The sequence below is a fragment of the Boleophthalmus pectinirostris genome, unplaced genomic scaffold, assembly GCF_026225935.1.
Source record: "Boleophthalmus pectinirostris isolate CB_2022bp ecotype Guang Dong unplaced genomic scaffold, ASM2622593v1 HiC_scaffold_2, whole genome shotgun sequence".
NCBI classification, from domain to species: Eukaryota; Metazoa; Chordata; class Actinopteri; order Gobiiformes; family Gobiidae; genus Boleophthalmus; species Boleophthalmus pectinirostris.
Genome location: NW_026571152.1, coordinates 45,217,025 through 45,231,001, shown reverse-complemented (window position 1 = coordinate 45,231,001; position 13,977 = coordinate 45,217,025). Strand labels below are relative to the sequence as shown.

The 13,977-nt window shown below is 46.0% G+C and overlaps 1 protein-coding gene across 1 annotated transcript; it reads right to left on the bottom strand.

The window, feature by feature from the left end:
• Window positions 1-1,286: 1,286 nt before the first annotated feature.
• Window positions 1,287-12,178, bottom strand: skor1b (SKI family transcriptional corepressor 1b). The gene is given in 7 exon segments (XM_055155761.1): window positions 1,287-1,473; window positions 6,064-6,138; window positions 7,931-8,005; window positions 8,100-8,153; window positions 9,925-10,041; window positions 10,365-10,439; window positions 10,533-12,178. Coding segments are annotated over 7 exon segments (2,139 nt in total). The 5' UTR covers window position 12,178; the 3' UTR covers window positions 1,287-1,375.
• Window positions 12,179-13,977: the final 1,799 nt, after the last annotated feature.

Here is a 13,977-nt window from a genome sequence, read left to right as displayed (position 1 = left end):
GCTCAAGGAAGAGCTGGAGAGAGCCTGGAAAGTAAAGGCATCAGTGGAGCCTGTGGTGATCGGACACTCGGGCTGTAACCCCCAAACTGGAAGAGGCTACAACAGATACCGGGAAAAACAACGGAACATCTCAGTCCAGAAAAGTGCAGAACTGGGAACAGCAAAGATACTGCGCAGAACTGTCAAGCTCCCAGGTCTCTGGTAGACGACCTGAGCTGAATGAGGGTGAGAGACCAACCACCGTGGAAGGTGAGAAACACATTTTTTTTTTTTTTTTTTTTTTTGTATATATATTTTATTTATTTATTTATTTATTTATTTAAAAACACACTAAAACTGCTTTTTTTTTTCTTTTATAATAAATCACAACGAGATGTTTTAGTTAAAACCATTTATTCTTTAGAGATTCAAAGAAACTGGTGATAAATAAGAACAAGTCGCTCATCTCCTCATCTGCTGGAGTCTGTCCCTCTGCTGCAGGAGCACAGGTGATGAAGAGGAGCACAGGTGATGAAGAGGAGCACAGGTGATGAAGAGGAGCACAGGTGATGAAGAGGAGCACAGGTGATGAAGAGGAGCACAGGTGATGAAGAGGAGCACAGGTGATGAAGAGGAGCACAGGTGATGAAGAGGACCACAGGTGATGAAGAGGAGCACAGGTGATGAAGAGGAGCACAGGTGATGAAGAGGAGCACAGGTGACGAAGAGGAGCACAGGTGTGACAGGTGATGAAGAGGAGCACAGGTGACGAAGAGGAGCACAGGTGACGAAGAGGAGCACAGGTGATGAAGAGGAGCACAGGTGATGAAGAGGAGCACAGGTGATGAAGAGGAGCACAGGTGATGAAGAGGACACAGGTGACGAAGAAGAGCACAGGTGATGAAGAGGAGCACAGGTGATGAAGAGGATAATGTCGTGAAGAGCAGGTTCTAGAGGAGGTCAATGTGATGGGTTCATTTTTTGTAATATTATAAAGTGCATTCAATATTTAAAATTTCCCTCAGAAATTTGACTGCGAATTGAATCAGAGACAGAAGAATGTGAGAGAGAGAGAGAGAGAGAGAGAGAGAGAGCAGCTGTCACAACTCAAATCCAAACACCAGACTCACAGAGGCCGACACACGGCCTTTACACCGAACATCTGAATATGTCATTGCACTTTGCCACAAATAATACATATGATGATAATTTAGTCTATTCAAACAGAAAGAAAAAACACAGAAGTGAAGAATCGTGTGTACAAATGTCACAGGAAATAGGCCTGTTTCAGTCTCTCGGGGGTTTCAGGGTTTCTCAGGGTTCTACTGTTCCGAGGTTTCTCAGGGTTCTGCTGTTCCGGGGTTTCTCAGGGTTCTGCTGTTCCGGGGCTCGAGCGTCATGGAGGCATCAGAGGAGACTTGAAGGTGCAGGAGCCGGCGCAGTGCCGAGGGGTCAACATCTTACACGAGAAGTGATGCAACGCGTCGTGAGCTTCTGAGGCAAACAGAGGCAGTTAATAATGAACACATGAACCTGGGACATGATGGAAACAGAGCTGCTGCTGAAGGTCTACAGGAGAACGTTCAGCACGTCTGGGTTTAGGAGCCAAATCAAACTCTGTGGAAATTGTTCTGCCTCTTCAGGATCCGCTCCTTTTATGAATACAACAGAAAAACAAACCAGATTCATTCACAAATCCAACACTGAACACAAACATGAGGTGAGCTGTGGTGCATCTGCAGCTCAAGATGTTCCTGTTTTTTTCCTGCTTTTGTGAATGTCCAGCTCCACTGCACAAAAACAACATCAGGCCAAGTTAAAATGACTTAAATTAAGAACATTTGACTTGATTTGAGTTGATTCAACTTGACAAGTAAAATGATCTCCCAGTGGAATAAATGTGTAATGTTTTTCTTAATTCAAGGACCAGTCGATTTAATTTCTTTCTTATTCTAAATGCAGAGTCGTGTTTTTCTTAAATGCTGCGAGATGTAGTTTTATATTTTAACTACAAAAGTCCTGTTCCATTGGTAGATGATTGCACTTGTGAAGTGAAATTTACTCAGATCATGATAAAACTTTCTTGATTCTAGTCATGTGAACTCGGCTAGATTTGAGTTTTTGCAGTTTGAGACAGTTTAGAACTGAACACACGTTAAATATTTAGTCTGGTCCAGTGAGGTTCAGTTGGTCTGATCATAATTTATCTTATTAGATTCTTTTTTCAGACCAAGAGTTTTTCTGCAGACGTCTGTGGACTGCAGGTGGCGCTGTTGTCCTGCCTCCACCGAGACGAAGACACAGACAAAACCTGTTTACATCAACTGAGCCACACGACACAGAAACATCATCATCATCATCAGAGTCTGAGGAAGACGAAGACGAAGAGGAAGAACAAACTGTCAGGACGAAAATGAAAACAAACTCTGGTCTGAAAAAAGAACCTAAGAACATAAATATTAAAGTGTGTTTGGGCCTAGTACAGTGTGTTCAGTGTGTTGAGTGTGTGTTGTGTGTGTTGAGTGTGTTGAGTGTGTGTGTTGTGTGTGTTGAGTGTGTGTTGAGTGTGCGTTGAGTGTGTGTTGTGTGTGTGTGTTGTGTGTGTTGAGTGTGTGTTGTGTGTGTTGAGTGTGTGTTGAGTGTGTGTGTGTGTGTGTGTTGAGTGTGTGTTGAGTGTGTGTGTTGAGTGTGTGTTGAGTGTGTGTGTGTTGAGTGTGTGTTGAGTGTGTTTGAGTGTGTGTTGTGTGTGTGTTGTGTGTGTTCAGTGTGTGTTGAGTGTGTGTTGAGTGTGTGTTGAGTGTGTTGAGTGTGTGTTGAGTGTATGTTGAGTGTGTGTTGAGTGTGTTGAGTGTGTGTTGAGTGTATGTTCAGTGTGTGTTCGGTATGTGTTCAGTGTGTGTTTAGTGTGTGTTGAGTGTGTGTTGAGTGTGTTGAGTGTGTGTTTGGTGTGTGTTCAGTGTGTGTTCGGTGTGTGTTGAGTGTGTGTTCAGTGTGTGTTGAGTGTATGTTGAGTGTGTGTTGAGTGTGTGTTCAGTTTGTGTTGAGTGTGTGTTGAGTGTGTGTTCAATTTGTGTTCAGTGTGTGTTGAGTGTGTGTTCGGTGTGTTGAGTGTGTGTTCAATTTGTGTTCAGTGTGTGTTGAGTGTGTGTTCGGTGTGTTGAGTGTGTGTTGAGTATGTGTTCGGTGTGTGTTCGGTGTGTGTTCAGTGTGTGTTCAGTGTGTGTTGAGTGTGTGTTGAGTGTGCGTTGAGTGTGTGTTCAGTGTGTGTTGAGTGTGTGTTTGTGTGTTGTGTGTGTTGTGTGTGTGTTGAGTGTGTGTTGAGTGTGTGTTGAGTGTGTGTTGTGTGTGTTGAGTGTATGTTGAGTGTGCGTTGAATGTGTGTTCAGTGTGTGTTGAGTGTGTGTTCGGTGTGTGTTCAGTGTGTGTTTAGTGTGTGTTGAGTTTGTGTTGAGTGTGTTGAGTGTGTGTTCAGTGTGTGTTTAGTGTGTGTTGAGTGTGTGTTGAGTGTGTTGAGTGTGTGTTGAGTGTATGTTGAGTGTGTGTTGAGTGTGTGTTCAGTGTGTGTTGAGTGTGTGTTGAGTATGTGTTCGGTGTGTGTTGGTGTGTGTTCAGTGTGTGTTCAGTGTGTGTTGAGTGTATGTTGAGTGTGCGTTGAGTGTGTGTTCAGTGTGTGTTGAGTGTGTGTTCAGTGTGTGTTGAGTGTGTGTTGAGTGTGTGTTGTGTGTGTGTGTTGTGTGTGTTGAGTGTGTGTTGAGTATGTGTTCGGTGTGTGTTCAGTGTGTGTTGAGTGTATGTTGAGTGTGCGTTGAGTGTGTGTTCAGTGTGTGTTGAGTGTGTGTTTGGTGTGTGTTGAGTGTGTGTTGAGTGTGTGTTGAGTGTGCGTTGAGCGTGTGTTTGGTGTGTGTTGTTGTGTGTGAGTTGTGTGTTCAGTGTGTGTTGAGTGTATGTTGAGTTGTGTGTGTTCAGTGTGTGTTGAGTGTGTGTTCGGTGTGTGTTCAGTGTGTGTTTAGTGTGTGTTGAGTGTGTTGTGTGTTGAGTGTGTGTTGAGTGTGTGTTCAGTGTGTGTTTGTGTGTGTGTTGAGTGTGTGTTGAGTGTGTTGAGTGTGTGTTGAGTGTATGTTGAGTGTGTGTTGAGTGTGTGTTCAGTTTGTGTTCAGTGTGTGTTGAGTGTGTGTTCGGTGTGTTGAGTGTGTGTTGAGTGTGTGTTCAGTGTGTGTTGAGTGTGTGTTGAGTGTGTGTTCGGTGTGTGTGTGGTGTGTTGAGTGTGTGTTGAGTGTGTGTACAGTGTGTGTTGAGTGTGTGTTGAGTGTGTGTTCGGTGTGTGTGTTCGGTGTGTTGAGTGTGTGTTGAGTGTGTGTTCGGTGTGTGTGTGTTCGGTGTGTTGAGTGTGTGTTGAGTGTGTTCGGTGTGTGTTGAGTGTGTGTTGAGTGTGTCTTCGGTGTGTGTTGAGTGTGTGTTGAGTGTGTGTTCAGTGTGTGTTGAGTGTGTGGTGTGTTGGTGTGTGTTTGAGTGTGTGTTTCAGTGTGTGTGTGTGTGTGTGTGTTTGAGTGTGTGTTGAGTGTGTGTGTTGAGTGTGTGTTGAGTGTGTGTTGTGTGTTGAGTGTGTTGTTCAGTGTGTGTTCAGTGTGTGTGTGTGTGTGTGTTCGTGTGTGTGTGTGTGTGTGTGTTGAGTGTGTGTTGAGTGTGTGTTGTGTGTGTGTGTGTTCGTTGAGTGTGTGTTGAGTGTGTGTTCAGTGTGTGTTGAGTGTGTGTTGTGTGTGTTGATGTGTGTGTGTGTTCAGTGTGTGTTGAGTGTGTGTTGAGTGTGTGTTCGGTGTGTGTTGAGTGTGTGGTGTGTGTTCGAGTGTGTGTTCAGTGTGTGTGTTCAGTGTGTGTTGATGTGTGTGTTGTGTGTGTTCGTGTGTGTTGAGTGTTTGTGTGTGTTGAGTGTGTGTGTGTGTTCGTGTTGAGTGTGTGTTGAGTGTGTGTTCAGTGTGTGTTGAGTGTGTGTTGAGTGTGTGTTGTGTGTGTTGAGTGTGTGTTCAGTGTGTGTTGAGTGTGTTGAGTGTGTGTTCGTGTTGTGTGTGTTGAGTGTGTGTTGAGTGTGTTGTGTGTTGAGTGTGTGTGTTGTGTGTGTGTGTTCAGTGTGTGTGTGTGGTGTGTGTGTTCAGTGTGTGTTGAGTGTGTGTTGAGTGTGTGTGTGTGTGTTGAGTGTGTGTTGAGTGTGTGTTGTGTGTGTGTTCGGTGTGTGTTGAGTGTGTGTTGAGTGTGTGTTCGGTGTGTGTTCAGTGTGTGTTGAGTGTGTGTGTTCAGTGTGTGTGTGTTGAGTGTGTGTTGAGTGTGTGTGTGTGTGTGTGTGTGTGTGTGTGTTCGTGTGTGTGTGTGTTGAGTGTGTGTTGAGTGTGTGTTCGGTGTGTGTTTGTGTGTGAGTGTGTGTTCAGTGTGTGTTGAGTGTGTGTTCGGTGTGTGTTCAGTGTGTGTTCAGTGTGTGTTGAGTGTGTGTTGAGTGTGTGTGTGTTGAGTGTGTGTTGTGTGTGTGTGTGTGTGTGTGTGTGTGTGTTGAGTGTGTGTTCGAGTGTGTGTTCAGTGTGTGTTGAGTGTGTGTTCAGTGTGTGTGTCAGTGTGTGTTCGTTGAGTGTGTGTTGATGTGTGTGTGTGTGTTGAGTGTGTGTGTGTGTTGAGTGTGTGTTCGTGTGTGTGTGTTGAGTGTGTGTTGAGTGTGTGTTCGTGTGTGTTGAGTGTGTGTTCGGTGTGTGTGTGTGTGTTCAGTGTGTGTTGAGTGTGTGTTGAGTGTGTGTTCGGTGTGTGTTGAGTGTGTGTTTGAGTGTGTGAGTGTGTGTTCGGTGTGTGTTGAGTGTGTGTTCATGTGTTGTGTGTGTTGAGTGTGTGTTGGTGTGTGTGTTGAGTGTGTGTTGTGTGTGTTTGAGTGTGTGTTCAGTGTGTGTTGAGTGTGTGTGTTCGTGTGTGTGTTGTGTGTGTGAGTGTGTGTGAGTGTGTGTTGAGTGTGTGTTCAGTGTGTGTGAGTGTGTGTTAGTGTGTGTTGAGTGTGTGTTGAGTGTGTGTTGAGTGTGTGTTCAGTGTGTGTTCAGTGTGTTCATGTCTCACCTCTGACGATGTGCAGTTGTTGCACCATCTCCTCTCGATACGACAGCTCCCTCTTCATCTGGTCCTGGAAGTTATCTGCACGACACACGTCACGTGACACACGACACACGTCACACGACACACAATACACACCACACGTGACACACGACACACGTCACACGTCACACGACACACGACACACACCACACGACACACGACACACGACACACGACACACGACACACGACACACGACACACACACACACACACACACGTCACACGACACACGACACATGACACACACAACAGCGATTAACTCCCACCAGTGTCTCACTTATCAAAATCAAAATATAATAAATTATTATTATTTAGTTTGTGACTTTTAAATATTATTATTATTATTATTATTATTATTATTATTATTATTATTATACAGTTTCTTCTAAAGCCGCACTCTTGTGCTGCACTAAACAAACCCTGTCAGAGTTCTACACTGTTTTTATTTCACACTCTGTGGTGTTAAATAACTCCTGTAGCCACAGCCGCCCTGATGGGGCATAATAAAACAGTGTTAATAATGAGCCAGGAGGTGGCGCTGTTCACACATGTCACTTTAACAACCTGAGTCTGTGGCACGAGGACACAACAACTCACCCTGTCAAAGTGAAAGTGAAAGTAAAAGTGTTTTTTTTCACTGCAGCTTCAGGTTTACACACAGTCTGACTCGCTCATGCAAACGAGAAATAATACAATAAACATCAATATATACAGATAATACTCCCTACAACTGTACAACAACTCACCCTTATGAAACAAAGCTAACACTTTATAATAACTACACCGTATTTAGCCTTAATAAAGCATGAACAAAGGCTTAATTAATAATGAACAAAGACTTAATTAATAATGATTCACGCTTAGTAACTACTTAATTACTACCTTAATTAGCACTTGCACTTAATTTGCCTGTGCTGTAAATAGTTACTCATAATTATTTCATACTTAATTACTCATGAACTAAACATTTGAGCATTTATTAATCATTAGTAAACTATGAGAGAATGATTTACTAATAATACAATGTAATGATCATTCAGGCAGCTGTTATCTGTTAAGTCTTTTTGAGAGCTTTTCTAAAGTGAAGACTAATTATCCTTTTTTAAGCATTTACTAAGCGTGAAATAATATTAATTAAATCTTTGTTCATGATTAATTAAGTCTTTGTTCATGCTTAAGGCTAAGTAAGGTGTAGTTATTTTAAAGTGTTACCGAAACAAATAATACTCCCTACAACTGTACAACTCACCCTTATGGAACAGATAATACTCCCTACAACTGTACAACTCACCCTTATGGAACAGATAATACTCCCTACAGATAACCCCATGTTTTCCTGTGTCTTCTTGTATAAAGCTGAGATTTTATATTTTATTTCTTATTTTTCTATTTTATTTTGACTTGTACATTTACCTTTAATATATATATATATATATATATATATATATATATATATATATATATATATATATATATATATATATATATATATATATATATATATATATATTTTTTTTTTTTTCACTTGTGTCTCTTTTTTGCTTCTTGTTTAGAATTTATGATCACATTTATATTTTTACTCTTTATTATTTTATTTTTATTGTGATGAAGTTTGTCTAAGTCTAAATATCTGACTCATGAAGAAACATTAATAATGTGAAAATAATAATAATAATAATAATAATAATGATGATAATAATAATAATAATAATATCCCCTTGTATCAGGTTTGTTCTTGTGTTGTGTGTGTTCTCATGTATGTTGTGTGTTGTGTGTTGTTGTGTTTTTGTGTGTGTTTTTGTGTGTTGTTGTGTTTTTGGCAGATTTGCACCTTTCAGATTCTGAAATTCTCGTTCCAGTTTCTTCCTCAGTTCCACCTGCTCCAGCAGCTGCTTCTGAAGCTCCTCTGAAGCACAAACACAAACTCTTCAGTTTCACTTCAGCTTCAGATAAACTCGAGTCTCTGATGAAGTTTGTAAAAGTTTTACACACCATCTTACCTTTAGCCAGACTCTGGAGGTCCCGCTGCGCCGCGCGACCGTCCCGCTGCTCTGCTCCACGCACACAGACACATACACACACACACACACACACACACACACACATACACACACACACACACACACACACACACAGACACATACACACACACACACACACACACACACACAGACACATACACACACACACACACACACACACACACACACACACACAGCACACACACACGCACACAGACACATACACACACACACACACACACACACATACACACACACACACGCACGGCTGTCAGACATGTATGTAAATGTGTGTCAGTGTGTGTCGTGTATGTAAATGTGTGTAAATGTGTGTAGTGTGTGTAAATGTGTGTGTACATGTGTGTAAATGTGTGTACATGTGTGTGTAAATGTGTGTACATAGTGTACGTAGTTAATAAGCAGCAATAACGTGTCGTACCACAATTATGCAGACGACACTCAGATCTACGTCTCTCTGGCAGCAGGAGACTATGGACCAGTGGAGTCACTTGGTCACTGCATCCAACAGATCAGTGTGTGGATGCAAAACAACTTTCTCCAGCTAAACTCTGACAAGACTGAAGTCATAGTGTTTGGTCCACAGAAACAAAGGGACAGTGTCAGCATCACCTCCAGTCTCTCTCTCTAAAACCTTCAAATCAGGCAAGAAATCTAGGGGTAATAATGGACTCAGACTTGAACTTTAACAGTCACATCAAATCAATAACATCTGCAGCCTTTTACCATCTAAAAAACATAGCAAAAATCAAAGGTTTACTGTCTAAATCAGACTTGGAGAAACTTATCCATGTGTTTGTCTCCAGTAGGTTAGATACTGTAATGTTCTGCTCACTGGCCTCTCCAAACGAACTGTGAGACGCTGCAGAACATCCAGAACATCCAGAACATCCAGAACATCCAGAACGCTGCAGCTCGGGTCCTGACTCGAACTAGGAAGTACGAGCACATAAGTCCTGTGCTCAGGTCTCTGCTCTGGCTTCCTGTGCCTCAGAGAATAGACTTTAAAGCAGCTCTGCTTGTGTACAAGTGTCTCCATGGCCGAGCACCAAAGTCCATCTGTGACATGTTAGTGTCATATGAACATCTCACACTCTGAGGAGCTCAGGGACGACCTCCTGCTGGTGCCAGAGTCACGAACTAAACAAGGGGAGTCAGAGTTTCAGGTTCATGCAGCTAAAACCTGGAACAGTCTGAACATGTGAGACAGACTCTTCTGTGACGCTGTTTAAATCCAGACTCTAAACATTTCTGTTTAACTGTGCAAATAACTGAAAGGTTTTCATTCCGCACTCTTCTCTCCAATTTATGTCTCTCTTTTTTCATTTTAATCTTCATGATTATTTATGTTTTGATTTGTTTTTATTATGATTTTAATGTATTTCTTATTCTGTAAAACACTTTGAATTACTTTGTGTACGAATTGTGCTACACAAATAATGTGTGTACTGTGTACCTGTGTGTACATGTGTGTACATGTGTGTACATGTGTGTACATGTGTGTACATGTGTGTACATGTGTGTACATGTGTGTACATGTGTGTACATGTGTGTAAATGTGTGTAACATGTGTGTACATGTGTGTACATGTGTGTACATGTGTGTACATGTGTGTAATGTGTGTACATGTGTGTACATGTGTGTACATGTGTGTACATGTGTGTACATGTGTGTGTAAACGTGTGTACATGTGTGTGTACATGTGTGTACATGTGTGTAAATGTGTATATTTCTGTCAGATCTTTGCGTGTGTTTCACGCGCTCTCGCCGCGGCGTCGCTCCTCACCTTCATCGTGCTCTCGCTGCGTCTCGTCCCCACTGTGTTCGTGCTCGTGCTCGTGGAAATATTTGGTCTCGATCTCCTCCACCGTGGAAGAAGGTTCCTCTTTACTCACGGAATCATCTGCAGCAGAACACACAGGAACACACAGAAGAACACACAGAGGAACACACAACACAGAGGAACACACAGGACACACAGAGGACACACACAGAGGACACACACAGAGGAGGAACACAGAGGAACACAGAGGAAACACAGAGGAACACACAGAGGAACACAGAGGAACACAGAACAACACAGAGGAACAGACACACAGAGAGACAGAGAAGAACAGAGAGGATTTAAGAAAAAAACCCGGATGAGCACATGAATAATAATAATAATAATAATAATAATAATAATAATAATAATAATAATAATATATTAGACTCGTGCGTTCTGACCGTGCGCGCTCGGGAGCAGCGGGGGGCCGTAGTGTTTCGCGGGGTACGGGCTTCTCTGCTGCGGCTCTGCTCGGTCTCGGTCTCGGTCTCGGTCTCGGTCCCGGTCCCGGTCTCGGTCCGCGGGGTAAACCTGCGGGACAAAGACTCCTCAGAGTTTGCGTGTGTCACGCGCCTAAAGTGTAAAGAGAGTTTGGTCCGGATGCCCTACCTCCGCGAAGGCCGGCGCGCTCACGTGACTCTCCGTGGGGAAGTGTTTCGCGTGGGCCTCTGTCCCCGCGGCCTCGTGCGGGATGAGCTCGTGCTTGTGTTCGGGGGCGCGCGGACCCGCGCACGCGTTAGGACACGCGGACGGCACGAGCGCGGGTTCCTCGTGCTCCGCTCCTTTGTGCGTCTCTACGTCCACGTCCGCGTCCCCCTCACTTTCCACGCACGGGGACGCGGACCTGAAGCTCGAGCTCTCGCTCAGAAAGTCCGGGGACAGGTACCCGGGCCTGCACGCGCCCCGCGGCCCGTACAGCCGCGCGATGCAGTCCGTGTCTTTGATCACGGGCCGGAACGCGGACACGTAGCTGAGTTTCCTGGGCGCGAGCGGGGTCACGGGGGTCACGGGGCCCTCCGTGGGCCTGGACTCGTCCCCGGACTTGTCGTCCTCCGTGCGCAGAGACTGCGTGCTCGAGCAGCGGTCCGCGTCCACGAGCGCGCCGTCCTTGGACGCGTCCGCGCCGCGGTCCCCGCAGTGCTCCACGTCCACGTCCGCGTCCACGTGCCTGGGGGGGTGTCCGTGGGGCGGGGGGTAGGGGGGCAGGGGCCAGAAGACGGGGAAGGGCGGGTACGTGTCCTTGGACGCGCCGTGCCACAGGACCCCGGGCAGCGCGGGCCGCTCCAGGGCCTCGTCCTTCTTGGGGCAAAGGCCGAACGTGGGGAAGCCGTAGGGCGCGGGGAAGAGCGGCGGGGGGAGCTTCTGTAACATCCCGAAGCTTTTACTGGGCACGGGGATCACGGGGTAACTCCGCGCGCTTGAGCCCACGCGGGTCTCGTCGCAGTTGAGGATCTTGGCGGGGATGTCCGGGGAGCCCCGCGGCACCCCGCTGTGCGGCTTCAGCGGCGCCTCGGAGCAGCCGGACGGGAGCGTCCTCTTCCTGCTGCCGCCGTTAAACATGGCCTTCACGTCCTCCCACGCGTGCGCCACGTCCGTGGGGGAGTTCTTGTCCGTGAGCTTCAGGTGTCTGCGCCACGAGTTGAAGTTGGCGGCGTCGGGCTGCGTGTACTTGGCGTCGGGCGTGCGGTGCGAGTGGAAGATGAACTTGTTGGGGGAGAAGTACATGTTGCAGTAGCAGCACTTGATGCATTTGGCTCTGGAGCTGTTGTAACGCGCGGGGATGAAGCTGCCGCGGCTGCCCCACGCGCACTCGTGGGACACGTCGAACGCGAAGTTCTCCGGGAGTTTGGGGGGCGAGTGCGCGCCCAGGAAAGACTTACACAGGCGCTCGGCCTCGCGCTTCGTGATCATCCCGCAGCGGCGGGAGGAGATGGGCATGGCCCCCGCGCGCCGCAGGATCTCCAGCTGCACCGGGGTGCACTGCACGCACGTGATGCCCAGCGCCACGCGCCGGTTGTGGATTTCGTTGTAGCTGTAGTTTTTGAGCAGCGTGTTGGAAATCTGCGCCAAACAGAGACGCTCCTGCGCGTCGATGACCAGAGACACGATGGGGACACCGTAAAGAATCGTCTCCCCGACCTGGTTCGGCTTCAGGGACCCGGAGAAAGACGCGTCTTTGGAGCCGGAGTCTCCGTCCCGAACCATGGACTCCATCCTGACCCGAGGCCCGAGACCCGGAGACCCGGAGACCCGAGGCCCAAGACCCGGAGAGCCGAGACCCGGAGAGCCGAGACCCGGAGAGCCGAGACCCAGAGAGCCGAGAGCCGAGAGCCGAGACCCGGAGAGTCGAGAGCCGAGACCCGGAGAGCCGAGCTGCGGCACAGGGGAGAACATGGAGAACATTTATAATGGAGAAGATTCTAGAACATTTATTATGGGTTAATATTCTGGTGGACGCGGCTCAGACAAATAATAAAAAAAATTCTAATTAATTTTGTTTAATAAAATGACAAGCTCCAATGTCCAAATTAGAAAAACATAATTTTAGCCTTTAAATAAAAAAACAAAACAAAACACAACAATATTTTATATTAAATGAAATTTAGAATCAAACAAACTCTCACTAATATTATGAAATATATTTAACGAAAAAAAAATGTTTGGCCTTTTGCAAAATGTCCAATAATAATAAAATCTAAATAATAAAATAAAATAAAATAATATAATGAAATAATAATGAAAGTGTGACAATAAAGCCCGAGATTTATGCATTAAATAAAATATATATACACAATAAATACAATATATATATATATATATATAGTTTTTTACAATAAATTAAATATATTTATACAATAAATAAGTTATAAAGAGAATCTGTTCTCATCAAACTTAAATATTCACAATAAAACTGTCTCTTTTTCTCCGTTTTTCACGCGAGGTTCGTTCCTGTGGATTTTTGTGGATTTTTTGTTTGTTTTTTGTGGATTTTTCTGCGGACTCGAGTCTCGGGGTGAAGAGCCGTTTTTAATCGCGCGGTTCAGACTCACCGTGAGCGCGGCTCCTCTGCGCGCGGCGCTGTGTCCGTGGGTGCCCGGGTGGGTGCGCGGTGTCCCGGTGCTCGCGGTGTCCCGGTGCTCGCGGTGTCCCGGTGCTCGCGGTGTCCGCACAGTCTCGTCCTCCGCGCGCGTCTCGGTGCGTCTGTCCGCTGGCGCGCGCACCAACTGATGTGGGGTTAGATCCACGCGGAGGCTCGGCCCACTGTGAGTGCGCGCGAGGCTCGGCCCACTCTGTCAAGTGACGCCCAGAGCTCGCGCTCCCTCCGCCCGCGGCACGAGCTCCACTTTTCAAACGCGCGCGTGCTCCCCGTGGCTCGGGTCCCGCGTGCTCTTAATCTTTTCTCTCACGTTTATTGACGGGCCGCGCGCGTGTCGTGGAGGTGGTCGCGCGCACAGCGGGGAGCCTCGCTTTGTGCGCGTGCATGAATGGCCGCTGATGAATGCGCCGCGCGTGTCCGTGTCACCTGTTCAGTTCCCACGCGCCCTCACGGTGATCAGCTGCTCCAAAGGTCACGTGACCCGGAGTCACGTCCACGCAGAACGTCCCGCGTCACAGAGGCCGCCGAGTCCAGAACACGAGACGAGTTTAATGAAACTTCTTCCCGACACCAGAGTTTGTGTGAAAACATCAAATATACAAATACAAAAAAAATAAAAAAATAAAATATTTTAATATTTAAAGTGAAAAAAAAGAATATTAAAATACAAAAATACTACAAATAAAAAAATACTAAAAATATAAAAATATTAAAAAGTATTAAACACATGTCACTGATCGAACTAAAGTCACGGAGCTGCAGGACACGTGCTCCTCCAGCCTGAGTCTGGGTCTGAGTCTGAGTCTGAGTCTGAGTCTGGGTCTGAGTCTGAGTCTGAGTCTGAGTCTGAGTCTGAGTCTGAGTCTGAAGTGCAGTCAGTGAAGTCAGTGAAGTCGGTGGTGTTGGTACAGTTGATA